The sequence below is a fragment of the Anas platyrhynchos genome, chromosome 7 (genome assembly GCF_047663525.1).
Source record: "Anas platyrhynchos isolate ZD024472 breed Pekin duck chromosome 7, IASCAAS_PekinDuck_T2T, whole genome shotgun sequence".
NCBI lineage: Eukaryota > Metazoa > Chordata > Aves > Anseriformes > Anatidae > Anas > Anas platyrhynchos.
This window is the reverse complement of record NC_092593.1, coordinates 29807465-29824281: the sequence shown is the minus strand read 5'-3', so window position 1 is coordinate 29824281 and position 16817 is coordinate 29807465. Positions and strand designations below refer to the sequence as shown.

The following is a 16817-nucleotide window of genomic DNA, read 5'->3' as shown; positions in this document are numbered from 1 at the left end:
GCAAAACCAATAAATGCAGTGACAGTGTGAACATGCGTAGTGTTAATTGAACTGTTTTGTTTGCAATTGGGATCAGATAATACTAGCAAAACAACTTGCAGCCGGACCTGCTGCTCAACATTACTGAAAGGGAGATTGGAGATGCTGCTTGGTCAGTGCCAGTGCCGTGGGAGGTCAATACTGTGTTTGTTTCTGCTGGTTCGAATAACATGACTTTGTTTGGAAAAGGAGTTGTTTTGCTGAGGAGCTTTGAAATATAAATGCTATGCATGAGGAATGAGGTGCTGATTTTTTGGGTGGTGTGACATGAAAAAGGAGGACTGTGAGGTGCTCTTAGTGGGTACCCTTGGTTGCTTCTTACCCTGAAACGTAAGATATTTCACACATGCAGCAGAGGGGTTGTGGAAGAGTGAGAACATTTCTAGTCCCTGAACATTACCCTGAGTTACCATGTAATCTGTTTGTAGAAGAGGCATTCGCCTTCAGCAGCGCTGTTAACTATTTGCATGGAGAATTAAAAATGGCAGTGCTACAGAGCTGGTGGCCAAAGACATTGGGATACCGCTGACCAAATTTGTAGGATAGTGGCTGTGAAGGATCATGTAAATTCTTCCCATGCAGCACATCATTGAGAACTCCTTTTGAAATTAACTTGTGTCATTTTAAATTTGAAAATTTAGGGGGGGTGCCTGCTATTGTAGCATGCACCCTCAGGAGCTTAGATCTGAACGTGCTGGGCAAAATAGATAGCTGATAAGAAGGGGCTCTGACTCCCTTGAAACTCCCTCCAGCACACCTTTTTGTGCATCATTCATCTGTGAATTTAGAGGCTGTCTCTTCTAGAAGCAACTGAATGAGGTCCTGAATCAAGGGGGAGGCTTGTTGCTAAGACACTTGACTGCACCGGGAGACCTGCTTTCTCTGCCCAGGCCTTGCTTCCACAGGAGGGTAACAAATTGCTGCTTTTCCTGTCTCAACTCCTGCTGCTCTTTCCAGCGGTGTTGATGCCCATTACTCTGGGGAAGGCATTCTTTTCTGCAGCATGAATTTATCAGAAATAGTAAAGGGAAAAGTCTTGTTTAAAAATTTTAGAGGAAAAAAAAAACAACACCAAACATAAGTTTGAGATGCTATAAAACTACCTTGGCTTTACTGCATAAAGTAGTGCAGATTGCTTACCTGAAAGAAATTATTTTAAGTACCTTGTGACTCCTGTGGATTGCTTACAGCTTTGTTTTTCTTTGTTTTGCAGTGCCTTCTCCTAGTGCCTTGCTGGTTGACAATCCCACATCCTTTGGAAATGCGAAGGAAGTAATAGCAATCAAAGATTACTGTCCGACTAACTTTACCACTTTGAAGTTCTCCAAGGGGGACCATCTTTACGTCTTAGACACATCAGGAGGTGAGTGGTGGTACGCTCACAATACTACAGAAATGGGTTACATCCCTTCTTCCTACGTCCAGCCTGTAAACTACCGCAACTCTTCCTTGACGGACAGCGGGATGATAGACAATCTACTGGAGAGCCCTGATGAGGGGGTCAAGGAGTTAGACCTGCTTGGAGAATGGACTGACGTGAAAAGAAACTCTCTGAAAACCAACAACAACAACCCTTTCTTGAACGGAGTCCAGACAAACCCGTTTCTGAATGGGAATTTACAAACATTGACCAGCTCAGACAGAGAGCCCAACTCTAAAATGTCTGTTGACTTGTTGCTCTTTGACACAGGGCCTCCTACTTCAACAGTTTCTAGCTCGGTCGCTAATAGCAGCATGGGTAATATTTTTGATGAATTTCCATCCGCAAACAGGCTGGACCTGGAACAGCCCGTGAAAAGGGACAATCCCTTCTTCAGAAGTAAACGCTCTTACAGTTTGTCTGAACTGTCTGTTCTTCAAGCAAAGTCGGATACTCCAGCATCATCAGGTTTCTTCAACGGTTTGAAGTCTCCCACTCCTGAGCAATTCCAGAGCCGGGAAGATTTTAGAACCGCGTGGTTGAACCACAGGAAACTGGCCCGGTCTTGCCACGACTTGGATTTGCTTGGCCAAAATCCTGGCTGGGGTCAGACACAACCAGTGGAGACCAATATTGTCTGCAAACTGGATAGCTCTGGTGGAGCTGTTCAGCTTCCAGACACCAACATCAGCATCCATGTGCCAGAGGGTCATGTGTGCCCTGGGGAAACGCAACAGATCTCCATGAAAGCTATGCTAGACCCACCACTGGAGCTGAACAGTGACAAGTGCAGCACCATCAGCCCCGTCCTGCAGATCAAACTCAGCAACATGGAGGTGAAAACATTTATTATTCTGGAGATGAAGGTGTCAGCAGAGGTCAAGAACGACATCATGAGCAAGAGTCTGGTAGGACTACAGTGCCTACGGAGCGACATGAAAGAGGGACCATACACACCCATGCAGCTGAGCTATGCATATGGGGACACGATACAGGTGCAGCTGGAGAACCTCGAGCCTTGCATGTACATCGCGGCCGTAGCTCAAGGGCAGAACATCGTCTACCCTTACACTGTTTGGGATTACATCAGCAAGAAGATCACGGTTGGTGTCTATGGCCCAAAACATATTCACCCTTCCTTTAAAACAGTTGTGGCTGTGTTTGGGCATGAATGTGCACCCAAGACTCTCCTAGTGAACGAGGTCACGAGGCAGTCTCACAGCCCGGCTCCGGTTGCCCTGCAGCTCTGGGGTAAGCACCAGTTTACTCTGTCCCGGCCTCAGGACCTAAAGCTCTGCATGTTCTCCAACATGACCAACTACGAGGTGAAAGCTAGCGAGCAAGCCAAAATTGTGCGAGGCTTCCAGATGAAGCTGGGCAAGGTCAGCCGCCTCATCTTCCCCATCACCTCCCACGACCCCAATGAGCTCTCAGACTTCACACTAAGGATACAGGTCAAGGACGACAAGGATGCCATTTTGACCCAGTTCTGCGTCCAGACACCCCAGCCACCTCCTAAAAGTGCCATCAAACCGACAGGGCAGAGGCGGTTCCTTAAGAAGAATGAGGTTGGAAAGATCATCCTTTCACCTCTGGCTGCCACTGCCAAGTATCCAGTTTTTCAGGACCGGCCAGTGCTGAGCTTGAAGTATGGCAAACTGCTGAAAACCGTGGTGCGGCAAAGCAAGAACCACTATTTGCTGGAGTACAAGAAAGGAGATGTCATAGGCCTCCTCAGTGAGGAGAAGATCAGGTTGAAGGGGCAGCTGTGGACAAAAGAGTGGTATATTGGCTACTACCAGGGCAAGATAGGCCTTGTGCACACTAAAAACGTGCTGGTGGTTGGAAAGGTCAAACCCAGCTACTTCTCTGGGCCTGATCTCACCACCAGCCTGTTGCTCGAGCAAATCCTGAGGCCCTGCAAATTCCTGACCTACATCTACGCCTCCGTGAGGACTCTGCTCATGGAGAACCTCAACAGCTGGCGGTCCTTCGCTGATGCACTGGGGTATTTGAACTTGCCGCTCACGTTTTTCTGCCGAGCAGAGCTGGACAGCGAGCCAGAGCGTGTGGCCTCCGTGCTGGAGAAGCTGAAGGAAGACTGCAACAACACGGAGAACAAGGACAGGAAATCTTTCCAGAAGGAGCTGATGACGGTGAGTCCAAGGGTTGCCAAGGGCGTCTTAATTCTCCAAGGCGCAGTCCGAGTGGTTAGGGTGAGTGGGAGCTCAGGTTTCCTAATTCAGTCTGTGAAGAATGAAGTGCATTTTAAAGGCCCTCCGCAGGCTGCTCGGCATAGCCGGATGGGAATTCAGGCATGTGGTAACGTGCATTGACAGGCTAATGGGATTGTGGCTATAAATGAGGGAAGCACTGGGTGAGAAACTGCATGTACGTACAGTGTGAGGGAAGCAAACAGGCTTGCTTTGGGACCTGGGTAATCTGAAGGCCCTCAAAATCAAGGTGATTTTGATCCAGTGCTTTCATGGTGCTGGGCCTTGCTGCTGGGTATCTGCGTAGCCTTTGGTGATGGCTAAAACATGTGCCTCTCAAGGAGTTACCCGAGAGCTGCTGGCAAAGTGATGATCATGCATGAGCTCCTGGCTTTCGTGGCAACACTGATGAGGGTGTGGAAAACTGGAAAAAGGCAAGAAACAAACAGTTTTCCTGTATGGTGCGTGGTAGGCAAACCACCTCTCAGGCTGTGTGTGTTTATATTGAATCAAATTCATCAAAGCATGCCAGAGAGGGGTTTTATGGCTGCTCTGAGAATGGGTGCTGCGACTTTATGTTTATGAAACAACCTAAAATTACTCTATAACAGTGTCTGGCTATGTCTGCTTCTCCTCTCCTTGAGTAACAGCTAATCCAAGGGCACTTCTGCATTGGGGTGCTTTATGTGCGGCTGTGTTTGCAAATCGTCCAAAATGCCTGGCTTGCTTCTGTCCTGACAGCTTCTGCAGGAGTTTGGGGAAGTGCCATCTGCAAGTATTTCTAGGATGCTGTTAGAAAGTCTCTTGTGAGAAATCGTCTTCGTGATAACAGCTTCTAGCGTTCTGTAGGAAGTGGGCCAAAGAAAATGCAGGACTTTGTGTCTAGAAGAGATTTCAGCTCTCACGTCTCAACAGTCTGTCTTGGAGAAGTAGATAACTGAGTTACAGTGAATCATGTGTTTTAAAATGCCAATTTAATTAAGGAATAAATAGCAAAAGCTTTGCTCGGCAATGATGTGGACAGGCAGTAGGGCAGGAACATGCAGCATGCAAAATGAAATTATGAGCAGGCAACCTGGGTAAAAGGGCTGCAGCTAAATGAAGTCTTTCGTATCCCAACATCCCTTTAATAAGAATGGGGAAATGTGAGGATCGAGCATTAGGTGTAAGGCATCATGACAAGCATGGAGCCCTTCATTACTCATGGAAATTTTTTCTGGGGAGCGCAGGGCGGATGAGTTGTGGATGTACTTCCTCTGCCTAAGAGCGCAGCGCAATTAATAACTCTTTATAAGAAGCTCTGTCTGAGTGTTGGTGTCATTGTGGAAAATGGGAAGATCGTTTCCAAAAGTCTGTGACTCATGCCTGTTACAGGGCAATTAGACTGATCGCTGGAGCTCTCTTTGCACTCGTTCATTTTGGGCGAGGGTATTAAAAAGCCGCGTTGCCCTACCCAGAGGAGCCTGGCAAGTTGAAGGCTGACAGGCTGGAGGTCAGCCTGGGTGGGTGGAGGTGCCAGCCGAGGCTGCTGCCTGGCCCCGGGGTTCCTCCAAAGGAGGCTTTGCACCTTTCATCGTTCACCTCCGTGGCTGATGGGGTGAAATGTGTGCTCCTCTTGCTGAGTACTTCCTTGGGCTTTGTGCTGTTTGCTTTACTGGCTGGCAAACATGTCAGCATTTCTTTTATCTTTTCCCTTTGTCTCCAAGGGTCACAGACAGTCTGCAGGTCATGGAAAAGGCCTAATTGGGGAGATGAAGAAAAAAATACAAGGTTCTCTGGGTGCTCACAGAGCAACTAACTCAAGGGGAGGGCCATAAGCTGCCAGCAAACATACCGCTCCCAAAGGGATGCATCTCATGCAGAGTCCCAGAGCAGGTTTTATTTTCCTTGGCTGAATGGAGATTAATCCTGAACATTGGCTCCGTTTCCTATTCCGTGCAAGATCTTTGTGAGCCTGAGCCTGTTGGTAAAGGCTGAGCCCTGTTCCTGAAGCAAGGCTGTGCTTCCTCTAAGCCCCTTGCTGCTGTCAGACTTCCTTAGCTTACACAGAAATAACAGTGAGCATGATTTAAAAACAAAAGAAACGAAATAGATGTTTCGGGGGATGACAACTGAGCAGTAATGTGTTTTGCTGCGTTTCAATCTCATTTTATTTGCAACAAATGGACTTGCTTTCTGGCGTCTGCTGGCAAGAACTGGCTGGATTAAAAACTGATCGGGGCATTTCATGTTAGAGTTGATTGTCTCATCTCAAAGGGACTGTGAAGAGAGAAGTGGTAAGCACCCTTATCTGGCTTCAGTGTTGAGTACACAAAATCGCCCTGGCAAAGCCATACGCCAGTAGCCAAGCATGGAAAAGCCCTGTCATGAGGACTAGTTAATAAATAATCTGCATTTATTTTTTTAATCTAGCAGAAGCAGCAGTGTGTGAAGGTAAGTGGGGTAAGTGAATTGCTCAGAAGTTAGTCATCACATCGGAAGGAGAAACCTACCTCTCCCTTCCTCCCTCGCTGCCCATCAAAACCAGACAGCCCTCAGATCATCTCACTAACAAAGCCTGTAGGAATCAAAGCCCAAAATCTGCAAAATTCTCCGAGCTTGTGCCTGCTGCTGCTCAGAAAGGCTGTGCAGGTCCAGGCTGGGTGCTCAGTGGGATCAGGGTTGTGGTGTGCCCTTCACCACCCACTACAGACAGCATTCCCTGCCTGGAACAGCAGGGATGCTTGGGCTGTGCTCCAGTTTCAGGTGCTCGTTGTACTCCTCGGTAAGCCTTGTTTCCAAGCCATGCCCCAGCAGGGAGCAGGTTCTGTCTCCAAAAACGTCTCTGGGCCTTGAGACAAGCAAGTCACCTGTGCTGCCAGACCTGGCTGCTACTGATGAGAAGAGACCTGCGTTCCCTCCCCTCTCCACGGAAAAGCTTTATGGTGACGTGCTTCCCACACACACCAGAAGTATCCCTGTGGTCAGTGGCAGCAGCCCAGCAGGCAGGTGCTAACTCCATTGCGTTTCCAACCCTTTGGAGTCCCAGAAGATTCACAGGTTTCAGGAAAAGGCTTTGCGTGGTTTTGAAAACGTTAAGTCACATACCACAGTGTGATCAAATGCACTCAGGCTGCCGCAGAGAGCCATGCCAGGTTTCATTTGAGAAACTTGACCTGACTTGCCATGCAGTGAGTGCTCTGCCTGCTCCTTGGAGCTGGAGATAAACCTGTGGGGAGATGCAGCATTTCCCTCTCTCTGGGTTTTTGATACACTGTCACTTTTACCACCCTTCCCAACAAATGCTTCTTTTGAGGAAAAGCACTGGTCTGCTAAAAATGCCAGTAGGCATGTTCACGGAGAGCTGCAGAACCTGTGAGCTTTTTCTTCTCCAGACTGCTTCTAACGTTAACACAGGACAAAGATGTTTCCCCCCCATTTTGTTCTCTGCATTTGCTGTGACCGCAGCTGTGTCCTGCAGCAATCTGCTGGCTGCTGGTAGTCCTTGCAAGCATGAGGCAAAAACACCTTCTTGCCTTTCTCTTTTCTTTTTTTTTTTTTTCTTTTTCTTTCCTACCTTTCTTCTGCCTTCAGGCAAACTTACCTCGTGCCGTAGTGACATTGGTGGAGATGTTTCTGTAAGATGTCGCTTCTCCTACAGAGTCAGCACAGGAGGAGGAACAGTTTGCAAGACCCCATCAAAAGCTGCTTTTCACACACAGAAGTTATAAATATTGCCCTGCACCCCTAACAAGTAATAAAAAGCTGCAGAAACACTACCCATGCCTCCCAGCTGCAGTGCTCTGCTCCTCCTTCCCCAGAGAGTTACCTTCCTCCATCAGACAATAAAAAAAAAAAGAAAAAGATGCTCTAATTACTTCTTTTTTGGTTCAGCATCTGGCCCAGGTGATGCTTGCAGAACAAAAGAAAAGTGTTCCCTCAAACATAGCTGGTAGGGAAAATGCTTTCACCAAGAGCAAGGTTACAGGAGAGAAGAGGCACAGGTGCTGGCTGTGACCTTCCTGCAGGTTCCTCGCTCTCCAGGCAGACCACGACAACCTGCTTTTATTTACTGGGGTTGGCAGGGGGTTGTTAGTGCCTTCCTGGTCCTCAGAGTTTCAGAGCCCTGTGCCCGCTCACTGCTGTCTCCGTTCTTGCTCCTGTGCAATTTTGCTCCTGCAAAAAAAGTCTCCTGCAGTTGCACCCGTGGTGCAACTAAATGTAAGGGATGTTCAATGCCTGAAGCCAGGCTTATTTAGAGGGGCACCAGTGCACAGTTGGCTCCCTCCGGCCAAAAATCCGACCTGGCCTGGGGCTATGCGGTGTGGCCCCACTGTTGGTGCCCCCTCCCCAGGCATCCCCCGTTGCACGTTCCCGCGGTGGTTAATGGGACACTAAACATTACTGCTTGCTGTAACCACATCTACGCTTCCCCTGCCAGATACCTTCCAGCCGTTTCAGGCAGTGATTAATGCGTGATAACACTTGGACCCTCCAGGGTGCTTTCTAATTTAAATGCTGTTTAAAAAATCATTAACTAATTTAAAAACTCCATTTCCATCACCGCTTCCTTCTGGGGCTTGCACTGCACTTGGCAGGCACGAGTGAACTCGGTGATACTTCCCACTTCGGGGGCAAAGGAGAAAGGTTTTTACCTTCAGTTTGGCCGAAGAGGGGGAAGCAACTAATGCACCCAAAATCCCCATGGCTCCTCTGGAGCCGTGTGCTCTGGGCTGAGAGTTTGTGGGTGAGAGCAGGGCTGGGAGCTCACAGGGTGAGGTGCAGAAGGGACTGTGAGGTGATGGGTGTCCCCAATGCATCTGCATGCTTCAGGGCTGGTTTTATGTTTTTTTTCTTTTTTCCTCCATAAGAATAAGTGAATTTGGGGGAGCAGAAAGGGGCACGCAGGAAACACACTCATATTTTCAGCCAAGGAGAGCCACCACTCCGTAGCTCCTTCCTCAGCTTTTGTGCTGAAACCCCCTCGGGGCTCCCTGCTGCCTGTTTGCTTAGATGCTGCTTGCCGTGATTAGAGGATTGGAAATGGGATTCTGCATTTCAGAGCCGGGATGCAAATTCAGCCTCCCCTGGATGCATTTTAAGCATAGGCTCCTCTGCTTTGAACTGGAATTTGAATATCAAACCATCTCCTTTGCTACGCCGCGCGCTCGGCTGGTGGAGCAGGCTCGGGGCCTCTCCGAGGTTAATAAACTCCTTGGCGAGCGCTGACACCGCGCAGCTTTAAAGCAGTGGAAAAAAATAGCACAGCCCAGGTCAGGCCTCAGCAGGGAGCATCACCGGGTACCGAGGAGACCGGGACGGAGAGACAGCAGCCAGCTGTGTCCCTCCAGCTGTCCAGGGAGGTCTGTTCAGGCTGAGAGAGGAGGAGGATGGAAAGAAGCGGTAGCATAATCCCAAAAGCGCCTGCTGGAGGATTAAGTCTGCTGTAAACCCTGCTAATCCCGGCTGGGCAGCGAGGGCTTGCAGCAGAGCCCCGTGCCTGCCTGTCATAAATATGTTTGTCTGGCTGCAGCCCTCCATCTGCCCTCACCTCTCCTCCTTGCCCTGTGTTTTCCCCAGCTCACCCAGTGCTCGTGATTTACAGGTCGAGCCTCCCAGCTGAAATTCCAGAGGCACAGCGAAGGGAGAAGGCGTTTCTGTGGTTATCAGTAGGTTTCCGAGTTAATGTGCTGAGCTGAGGAGAGTAACTTTGCCTCTTTCAAAGCTGTGGCTTCAAGTGTACCGTTTCCTAGCACGTCACTCCTCTCCTCCCATCATTTCAAGAAACCTTGTTGTTTTGGACGCTGGTGATCGGGCAGCCTGTAAACACAAATTTTGATGGGTCTGGCCGGTTTCTGTGCCCAGCCCAGCTTCAGAAGCGGGGTGATAGCTTGCAGGGGTCTGCAGGCTTCAAAGACATCTTCAGGGAGGATTCACCACCTTGGTGCCAGCTCTGTGGTAACCTTGGGAATACCCTCTCTGTTCCTGGGGAAGATGAGTGAGAAAAAAACACGTCTTCTGCCTTTTTCTCCCTTGCCATTACTCTCTTTTCCCATGTCCATGGGGAAGCAGTGTGTTTCTGCCAAGGACGTTATGGCTGAGAAATATCAGCAGGATGCATCTCCCCCAGGCCAGGGCCAGCTGACTACAGCAGAACTGCAGCGGCAAACTCCACCACAGGTGACCAGAGGAGCGCAGAGGACAAAGTGCCTGTCTCATCTGATTTCTAATGGTTCATACCTGCTGATAGGCCGTCTCTGAGAGAAGACCCCAGAGCATGATCCTAAACCTGTGCCTCCTTAGGACCATCTGAATCTTCTTCTTCAAGCGGAAAGGGGCGTGAATCTGATACCACTGCTGGGGAGCTGGACCTAGAGCAATCTGCAGAGGTGCTTACAAGTGCAGCAGAGATGAGAGATCTAAATGCTTGTGCCCATTAAAAAAAAAAAAAAAGAAGCTCTTTTATAATGTATTTTACTTACTTAGCAAGAGGGCTTATTACTTCTCTTAGCACTTCGTGGAGAGGAAACGTGTAAGCACTTTGCTGGAGAAGCAAATGCTGGTCCACAGCGGTAATTAGATTCAAGCCCAGCTTTGCTTTGTGTAAGCTGGAAACAGATAAGGGAATCAACATATATTTGCTTTGCAAATTGCTGGAGTGGTTTCAGATGTTACCATCTTCCCCCAGCTGTTTGTTACTGTCCCTGTGAAAACCCACACATGTGAGGATTTAACCCTTCTTCTTCAGAGCTAAAGCAGCTGGGGCTTGCTTGAAGACCCTGCTTGGGCCTCTGAGATCCATGACTTCTCTAACAACCTCTCTGTGCTGCTGCGGAGGTGTTGGTGATGTTTCCAGTGGGAACACTTGAGCAGGTGTGCCCTACTGGTGTTCTACATCATTTGTGGGGGGTTGTCCTCTTTATCCCCAAGCTGTGGTTTGCATCCTTAGTGAGATCCCCTGCTGAAACGCTGAGCAGTGCCCTTGGTCTTCAGCCGTCCTGGCACTGCCACGCTGATTCTGCTGGCGCTGCAGCTCCAGCTCTCAAAAACAGAGAAAAAAGGGTACTCAACAAAAGGGAAAGGCAGCAGCTAGAAAACGTGTCTCCTATTTGTAGCGCGTGATGAACCTGCAAAGGCACTGCTGCCGTCTGTGCTGGGGCGGGCAGCATGGAGGGAGAGGGATGATTAAACCTTTCTGGGCGGTAAACTGTCCCCCAAGGCATTGTCTGGGGTTTGTTTGCATTGTTTTGATGTTCTTTTTGTTTGTTTGCTTGCTTGTTTATTTTTTAAAAAGGATGCTTGTTGCATAATGTTAAACACATTTCCATGGACACTAAAGGTTGAAAGGAGGATTTATTTAGGGACACAGGTTACTCCTGAGGCTGCTGTCATCCCTTCCACCACATTTGGCTGTGGCACACATCGGGGGATGCTGAATCTGTTGGTCCTCTGATAATCACCATTTAAATCCTTCCTTTCCTCAGCTGCATCATGGTTTTTCACTGTTGCAACTTGCTTTGTGTTTTGAACAGATAGTGATGGGATTTTGTTACCTGCAGATAGGAGTTGGACCTGCTCTGTCCATTTCTTTCTGGCTAAGCTATTGGTAACTAGAAAGCTTACTGGTGTGGGTGCCCCTAACTAAAGCAGTTTCGCCTCCCCGCCTCTTCAAAGCCAACTGCAGAAAATCTCAACTTGTAGGCTAATATCTGATGAGGAAGGGAAGTGGTTTCTGACCTGACACATGAAGACAGTAAGCACGTCCCAAGCAACGCAACCTTTGTGGTCAGGTCCTGCAGTGCTCTGGCCTTGCCTTTTCTCTGGGTTTCACCATAGCCCCTCTCCTGAGGCAAATCTCCAGGTCTTGCCCCAAAATGTTGTGGCTGGCCCATGGCCACCATGCTCCGGGCAGTCTTCGGGTACTTGTGCTGTCTGCACCAAGGAGCACTGCTCCTCTGGGTGGAAGCAGCATGGAGCACACTGGATTAACTATCTTGGCTAAAGGCCTCTGTTTTTCTCAGCCCTGAGTTGCTTTAACATCCTTACGTGGTGCCTGAGGATCTTGAGCAATGGCCCAAAACATGAAGCTGAGGAGATGGTGGCCAACTCCAGCTACAGGCCTCATTGAACATAATGTTGAGCCTGTTGGCCTAATTTCACCAGCTGTAGCCAGAAAGGAGGTGGGAGGATTTGGGGGTGGCTTCTTGAGGGACTTCCCCATGCGGTTCTCCAGGCCCACCCTGACTCTGTCTCCCTGTTTGCTCATGGTGGTCCTGCAGGCCTTGCTGAAGATGGACTGCCAGGGGCTGGTTGTCAGGCTGATCCAGGACTTCGTGCTGCTGACCACAGCCGTGGAGGTGGCCCAGCGCTGGAGGGAGCTCGCTGAGAAGCTCGCCAAGGTCTCCAAGCAGCAGATGGATGCCTATGAGGCCCCACACCGGGACAAGACCGGGGTGGTGGACAGCGAGGTGAGAGCGGACAGGCCTCGGTCTCTGAGGGTCTTGTGCCTTTCCCAAGCATGTTTTTGCCTGCAGTCACTATACCCCCTGCATGTTTTTCTGGTGTGCCTTTGGGGAATGAGAAGGATCTGGGGGAAAACTGGGGGTGTTTTCACCCTGAACATGTTAGTTCTGCGATCAGGGCATGCTGGGGATGGCACCACTTGTGTGCTGGATGTTGAAACGCAGACATGAGGAAGGCAGCCACCGAGGCAGACTGGTAAAGGCTTGGATTTCACATTCAGCTCTGCTTTCTCCTACCCTCTGCCCCGCAGGCCATGTGGAAGCCCGCGTACGACTTCCTCCTCACCTGGAGCGGCCAGATGGGCGACAGCTACCGTGACGTGATTCAGGAGCTGCACACGGGGCTGGACAAGATGAAGAACCCCATCACCAAGCGCTGGAAGCATCTCACCGGCACCCTGATCCTCGTCAACTCCTTGGACATCCTCCGGGCAGCTGCCTTCAGCCCACAGGACCACGAGGATTTTGCCATCTAGCACAGCTCCCTGCAGCGATACTTTTGTCCACGTCTCATTTGATGTCGGTGTCCATATTTCTCTGTGTTTTGTCCCTTTTTTATAGCGGTTGATTTTAAAAACACGTGGAGATTGCTCTCCCCAGGTTTCAAGAGGCCAAAGTTTGCAAGTTCTCAGCAGGACTGGAAATCAGCAGGAGACGACCCTCCTCCTGATGGGAATGCATCCAGAAGGGATGGCTTTTCATACAGAATTGATATTGGTTAAACTATTTCTTACTACGAAGTTTAAAAGGGGCAAGGGGTGGGGAGGGGAGTGGGAGGGATCACAAAAGAAAACACATTTTTTAAGCATTTACAAATAAAAATCTAATTTTTTTAATGAGCAGTAAAGGTTGTAACCACTTTGGAGGGAAGCTGTTGCTGTTTTTTATGTTGTAGAAACTGCTTTTAAATTATCATTTTTGAGATGAACGTGACTCATGTAAATATGTATTTAAGACGAAGCACAGTGAATGCCCTGTGCCACTGCCGTGGTCAGGTTTTGGCAAACTCCCAGACACGACTGTTTGTAGAGCACCATATGAACTTGGGATGTCCTCAGCCCAGCAAGCATCTTACACCAGAAAGGAGCTTTTTTTTTTTTTTTTTTTTTCCCCTATGTTCACAGGCCATATGACCTCTCTGGTTTATTTTTTTTTATTATTATTATTTTTGTAGCCTACCTGCAAACATGCATTTTATCATCTGTGGACAGGGAGATGCGCATTGCCTGTGTTCAGATGCGTGGGTACTGTTTTTACCATGAGAAGTGACACTGCCCCGGTGCTTGGCCAATGTTTCATCCCACCTGGGTGCTGCAGGACGTGTCTGGAAGAAGCTGGAAGCTTGGAGTTCAGAAGCTCCTTGCTGCCTGGTGAGATAGGTGGGAGGGTGCTGAGAGTGGTTTGCCCTGCCATTGCAGCAAATTACTTGGGTGCTCCTCTCCAGAAGCTTGTACTCTGGGGAGGAGGCCAGAAAAGGGGAGGGAATCGTTGCAATCTATATATTACCACCTTACCAAGAAAAAAAAAAAAAAAGGAAGAAAAGAAAAGAGAAAATGTTTCTCCTATTTGAAATCTACTCTCGAGCTCAACAGAGATGTTCCAGATGTGTTATGTGACTTAATGCTCGTTGCCATTGATTTCACAGGGCTTTGAATGGGGCTGTTCAAGGCTGCTGAGTTCCAGATGAACTTGTAAATATCCTTTGCTATAAAGCTGGTGCCATCATTGAGCTAAATATTTCTGGTACCAAGTGCCCATACTTTCCCCTGGTGTTTTATAGCTGACTTTTGAATGACCTCCCCTCTTCCTTCTGCCCCCGAGCCTTGAAATATTTTACATAGGAGGGAAATATTTTTGCACAGAAAAATCACTTTATTTTAAGTGCAAAGTCTCTTTATAGCGGAATGCTGCTACCACCGAAAGGTTAGTTGTTAAGGATTGTTTTCTTTCAGGTTGAACCAGAAAAAGTTAAAAAAAAAAACAAAACAAAACAGTGTGGGGAAAGTACCTTTTAAAAGGCTGGTAGCAGCACACAAGAAGGGCTGCATGGCCTTGCTGCCAGGCAGGCTCGTGGCTCTAGACTTCATTTCTCCACCACGAAGCTCCTAGGAAGCTGCAGGTGACACTAACTCCCCAACAAGAGACATGTGTGGGGTGATTTGGCCAGCTCATGCTGCACAGCACGGTGTGGGTGGTATGTTCCAGGCAGTGTGTGGGCATTTGGTGGCCAGCGGTGCTGGCACAGCAGCCTCCAGAGGGAATGGTCCTCCCACAGCACAGCCTCACAGCTCTCATTGCCTCTTCCCAAAACCGTGTCCCCAGAAGCAGTCACCCTCACCAGACCCCGCAAGAAGTAAATAGCACCTTAGTTTCTCCTCAGGGGCTTTAAGGAGTTTCCTATGCAACATAAAATAGCACAGAAACAGGGTCTGCCAGCAGCCGAGCCCGCGATGCGTTTGCTTTCTCTCTACGACAGCAGGGTACTGTAAGAACATGTTTTCCTTATGCCAAGCAAAAATCTCCAATGCAATAAGGAAAAGTTCCTGCAAGAGACCCAACCTGTGTCAGGAGGCAGATCTGCTGACAGACAGCAGGCAGAGGGATGGCTTCCTCACCTGCTTTGCCCAGATTTTGGCTTTTGTTGCTCAAAAGCAGTGTGGGCTGCACAGAGCTCCCCAATGGCTGAGCTGGGCCAGGTTGTTCACAGCAGGTGAGGGCAGCCCCTACCCTCCTGGGCAGAAGTTTTACCCTCCCGTGACTCTGACAAGATGGGGACATCCCCAAATAATTTCAGCACTTCCCCTCCCCGCCCTTGGTTTTTCTAACTACCTCAGGTACTCTATACCCAGCTCAACATTTCACAGTGGCAGCCTGAAACTTGCCATGCTCAGCCCCTCGGCTGTGCACACCCTCCCTGAGGAACGCAGGAGTATGGCCAGCACATTTTGGGGTCCATGGGGTAACCACTGCATTAATTTGTCCTTGTCCTCGGTCAGAAATCCAGTCTCTCCTCACGTGCTGGGACTGGGCGTGCGTCCTTCGGATGCCTTCTGCCCACTATTCATCAAGCCCGTCTCTGAAACCTGTGTCTGGGCTCTGCGTTGCCACAGTTTGTGCAGTAACTGGTTATTGTACTTACCATTTATGTTCTTTTCTTTTTAAAGGAAAATGTTTTTGGAAAAAAAAAAAATACTGCAATTAAAGCTGTTACTATTCCAGTGCTATTGAGTGCATTTCATCTACTGCTGTCTCTTCATCTCAAAGCAGCTTTGGTGGGTGAGATTAATTTAGAGGTTTTTCACTGTACAAACAATAGTTTCTCACAGCATGTGTCTGCAGCTAGAGCCAGCCGTCCTCTGGGTCTCGAGTCTCTGATTTGATCTCCAGCAGATCCTCCTTCAGCTTGTGTTTCCATCCTGCCCTCTTGGGAGGAAAGTTGCTGGAAACGATCCTGCTGCGACTGGTGGCTGCCAGAGAGAAAAGCAAAGCCTAGGGAGTAATTTCCCTTCCAGAAGCGTGTCCATTCTGGCCTCCTAATTACTGTTTAAGAAACTTTAACATGGGAAAAGATTTGGTTGCAAGATTTCTTTCAGTCCAAAGATGTTTTTCTGGCTGTTTTCTGAATGGAGAAAAGATCCTTGTGTTCAGCCAAGGCCCGTTAAGGCAGTTGTGCAAGGTTGATGGGTGCATAAAATGGGCTTTGCCTTGCCCAGTGTGAGAGAGCAGAATTAAAGAGATCAGGGGAGAAAATGTCCAAATGAGATATGTTCACATTGCCAGACCTCCGCTACCAGGAGGCCTTTATCAGTCCTGGCTGTCCCAAACCACCTGGCCTTGGACTTGCACCACAGGCCAGCAGTTGCAGTGCTCTTGATATGAACCGAACTCAGATTTCAGGCCATGAACATGAAATACTCAGTCAGCTGGCTCTGGCCGTGGCTTCGGCTCGCCAAGGGTGAAGAAAAGACCTGATGGTTTGATTTAATCCCTGGCAAACGCATCTCATGGCCTGGCACAGGGAGGCTGGCTGGGCTGCTGGGCCAGGCCCACCTCTCCTCACAGATGTCAAGGAGGATGTGGTGGGACCTTGCTTGGCACCTCCTGCACCATCCGTATCTGCCTGGGTGTTGCTCTGCCTTCTCCTGAAAGCCTCAGCCCATCCTCAGAGGCAGGAGAGGCTTCGACAGCCTCCGTTCACCCACATATTTTCTGCTGAAAACAGCTCTGAGGGGCTCGAGGGCCAAGGCACGGATGGGGAGATTCCTCACCAGCTCCCGTCACGGACAGAGCCGGGCTTCAAGCACCCCAAGCAAACCAGAGCCGCCTTCCCCAGCCCCTTTCCTCCACCTGCTGCCCCCAGAGTCCTTTAATGATGTATCTGTGCACTGGGTTCCTCTGGGGACCACCACGACTCCCTCCTTGGATGCCCAAGTGGCCTTCCTTGTGTTCAGGCCATGCGTGGCCTGGCAGCTCACAGCCATTGCAGCAGAACCACTTCTCCTCACTGCTGTTTCTCCACAGCCCTCTGATGTTTCTTTCAGCTGCTCACCCAGAACTGGTGATTGTTTGCTCTGTGCTTGCACGTAAACCCAGACAAAAAACAAGGGAGTAATGATCTGGGATTAGATTACACATATGGATCTG

The 16817-nt window shown here is 49.2% G+C and overlaps 1 protein-coding gene and 1 long non-coding RNA gene across 11 annotated transcripts in view; one reads left to right on the top strand and one right to left on the bottom strand.

Annotated features, from left to right (window-relative positions):
• SH3BP4 (SH3 domain binding protein 4) overlaps nucleotides 1-15406 on the top strand; it is a 78432-nt gene extending 63026 nt beyond the window's left edge. For all 10 annotated transcript variants that reach the window (XM_072041183.1, XM_072041178.1, XM_072041184.1 and 7 more), the window contains 3 exons: nucleotides 1253-3615; nucleotides 11931-12119; nucleotides 12425-15406. In XM_072041183.1, coding sequence (XP_071897284.1) covers nucleotides 1253-3615; nucleotides 11931-12119; nucleotides 12425-12649 — 2777 coding nt within the window. In that variant the 3' untranslated portion in view covers nucleotides 12650-15406. The remainder of the gene's footprint in view (nucleotides 1-1252; nucleotides 3616-11930; nucleotides 12120-12424) is intronic.
• LOC119717541 (uncharacterized) lies at nucleotides 8219-10245 on the bottom strand. Its single transcript, XR_011810747.1, has 2 exons — nucleotides 9892-10245; nucleotides 8219-9471 (listed from the first exon to the last, which is right to left on the bottom strand). It is a non-coding gene; the product is annotated as an uncharacterized lncRNA (long non-coding RNA).
• Nucleotides 15407-16817: the final 1411 nt, after the last annotated feature.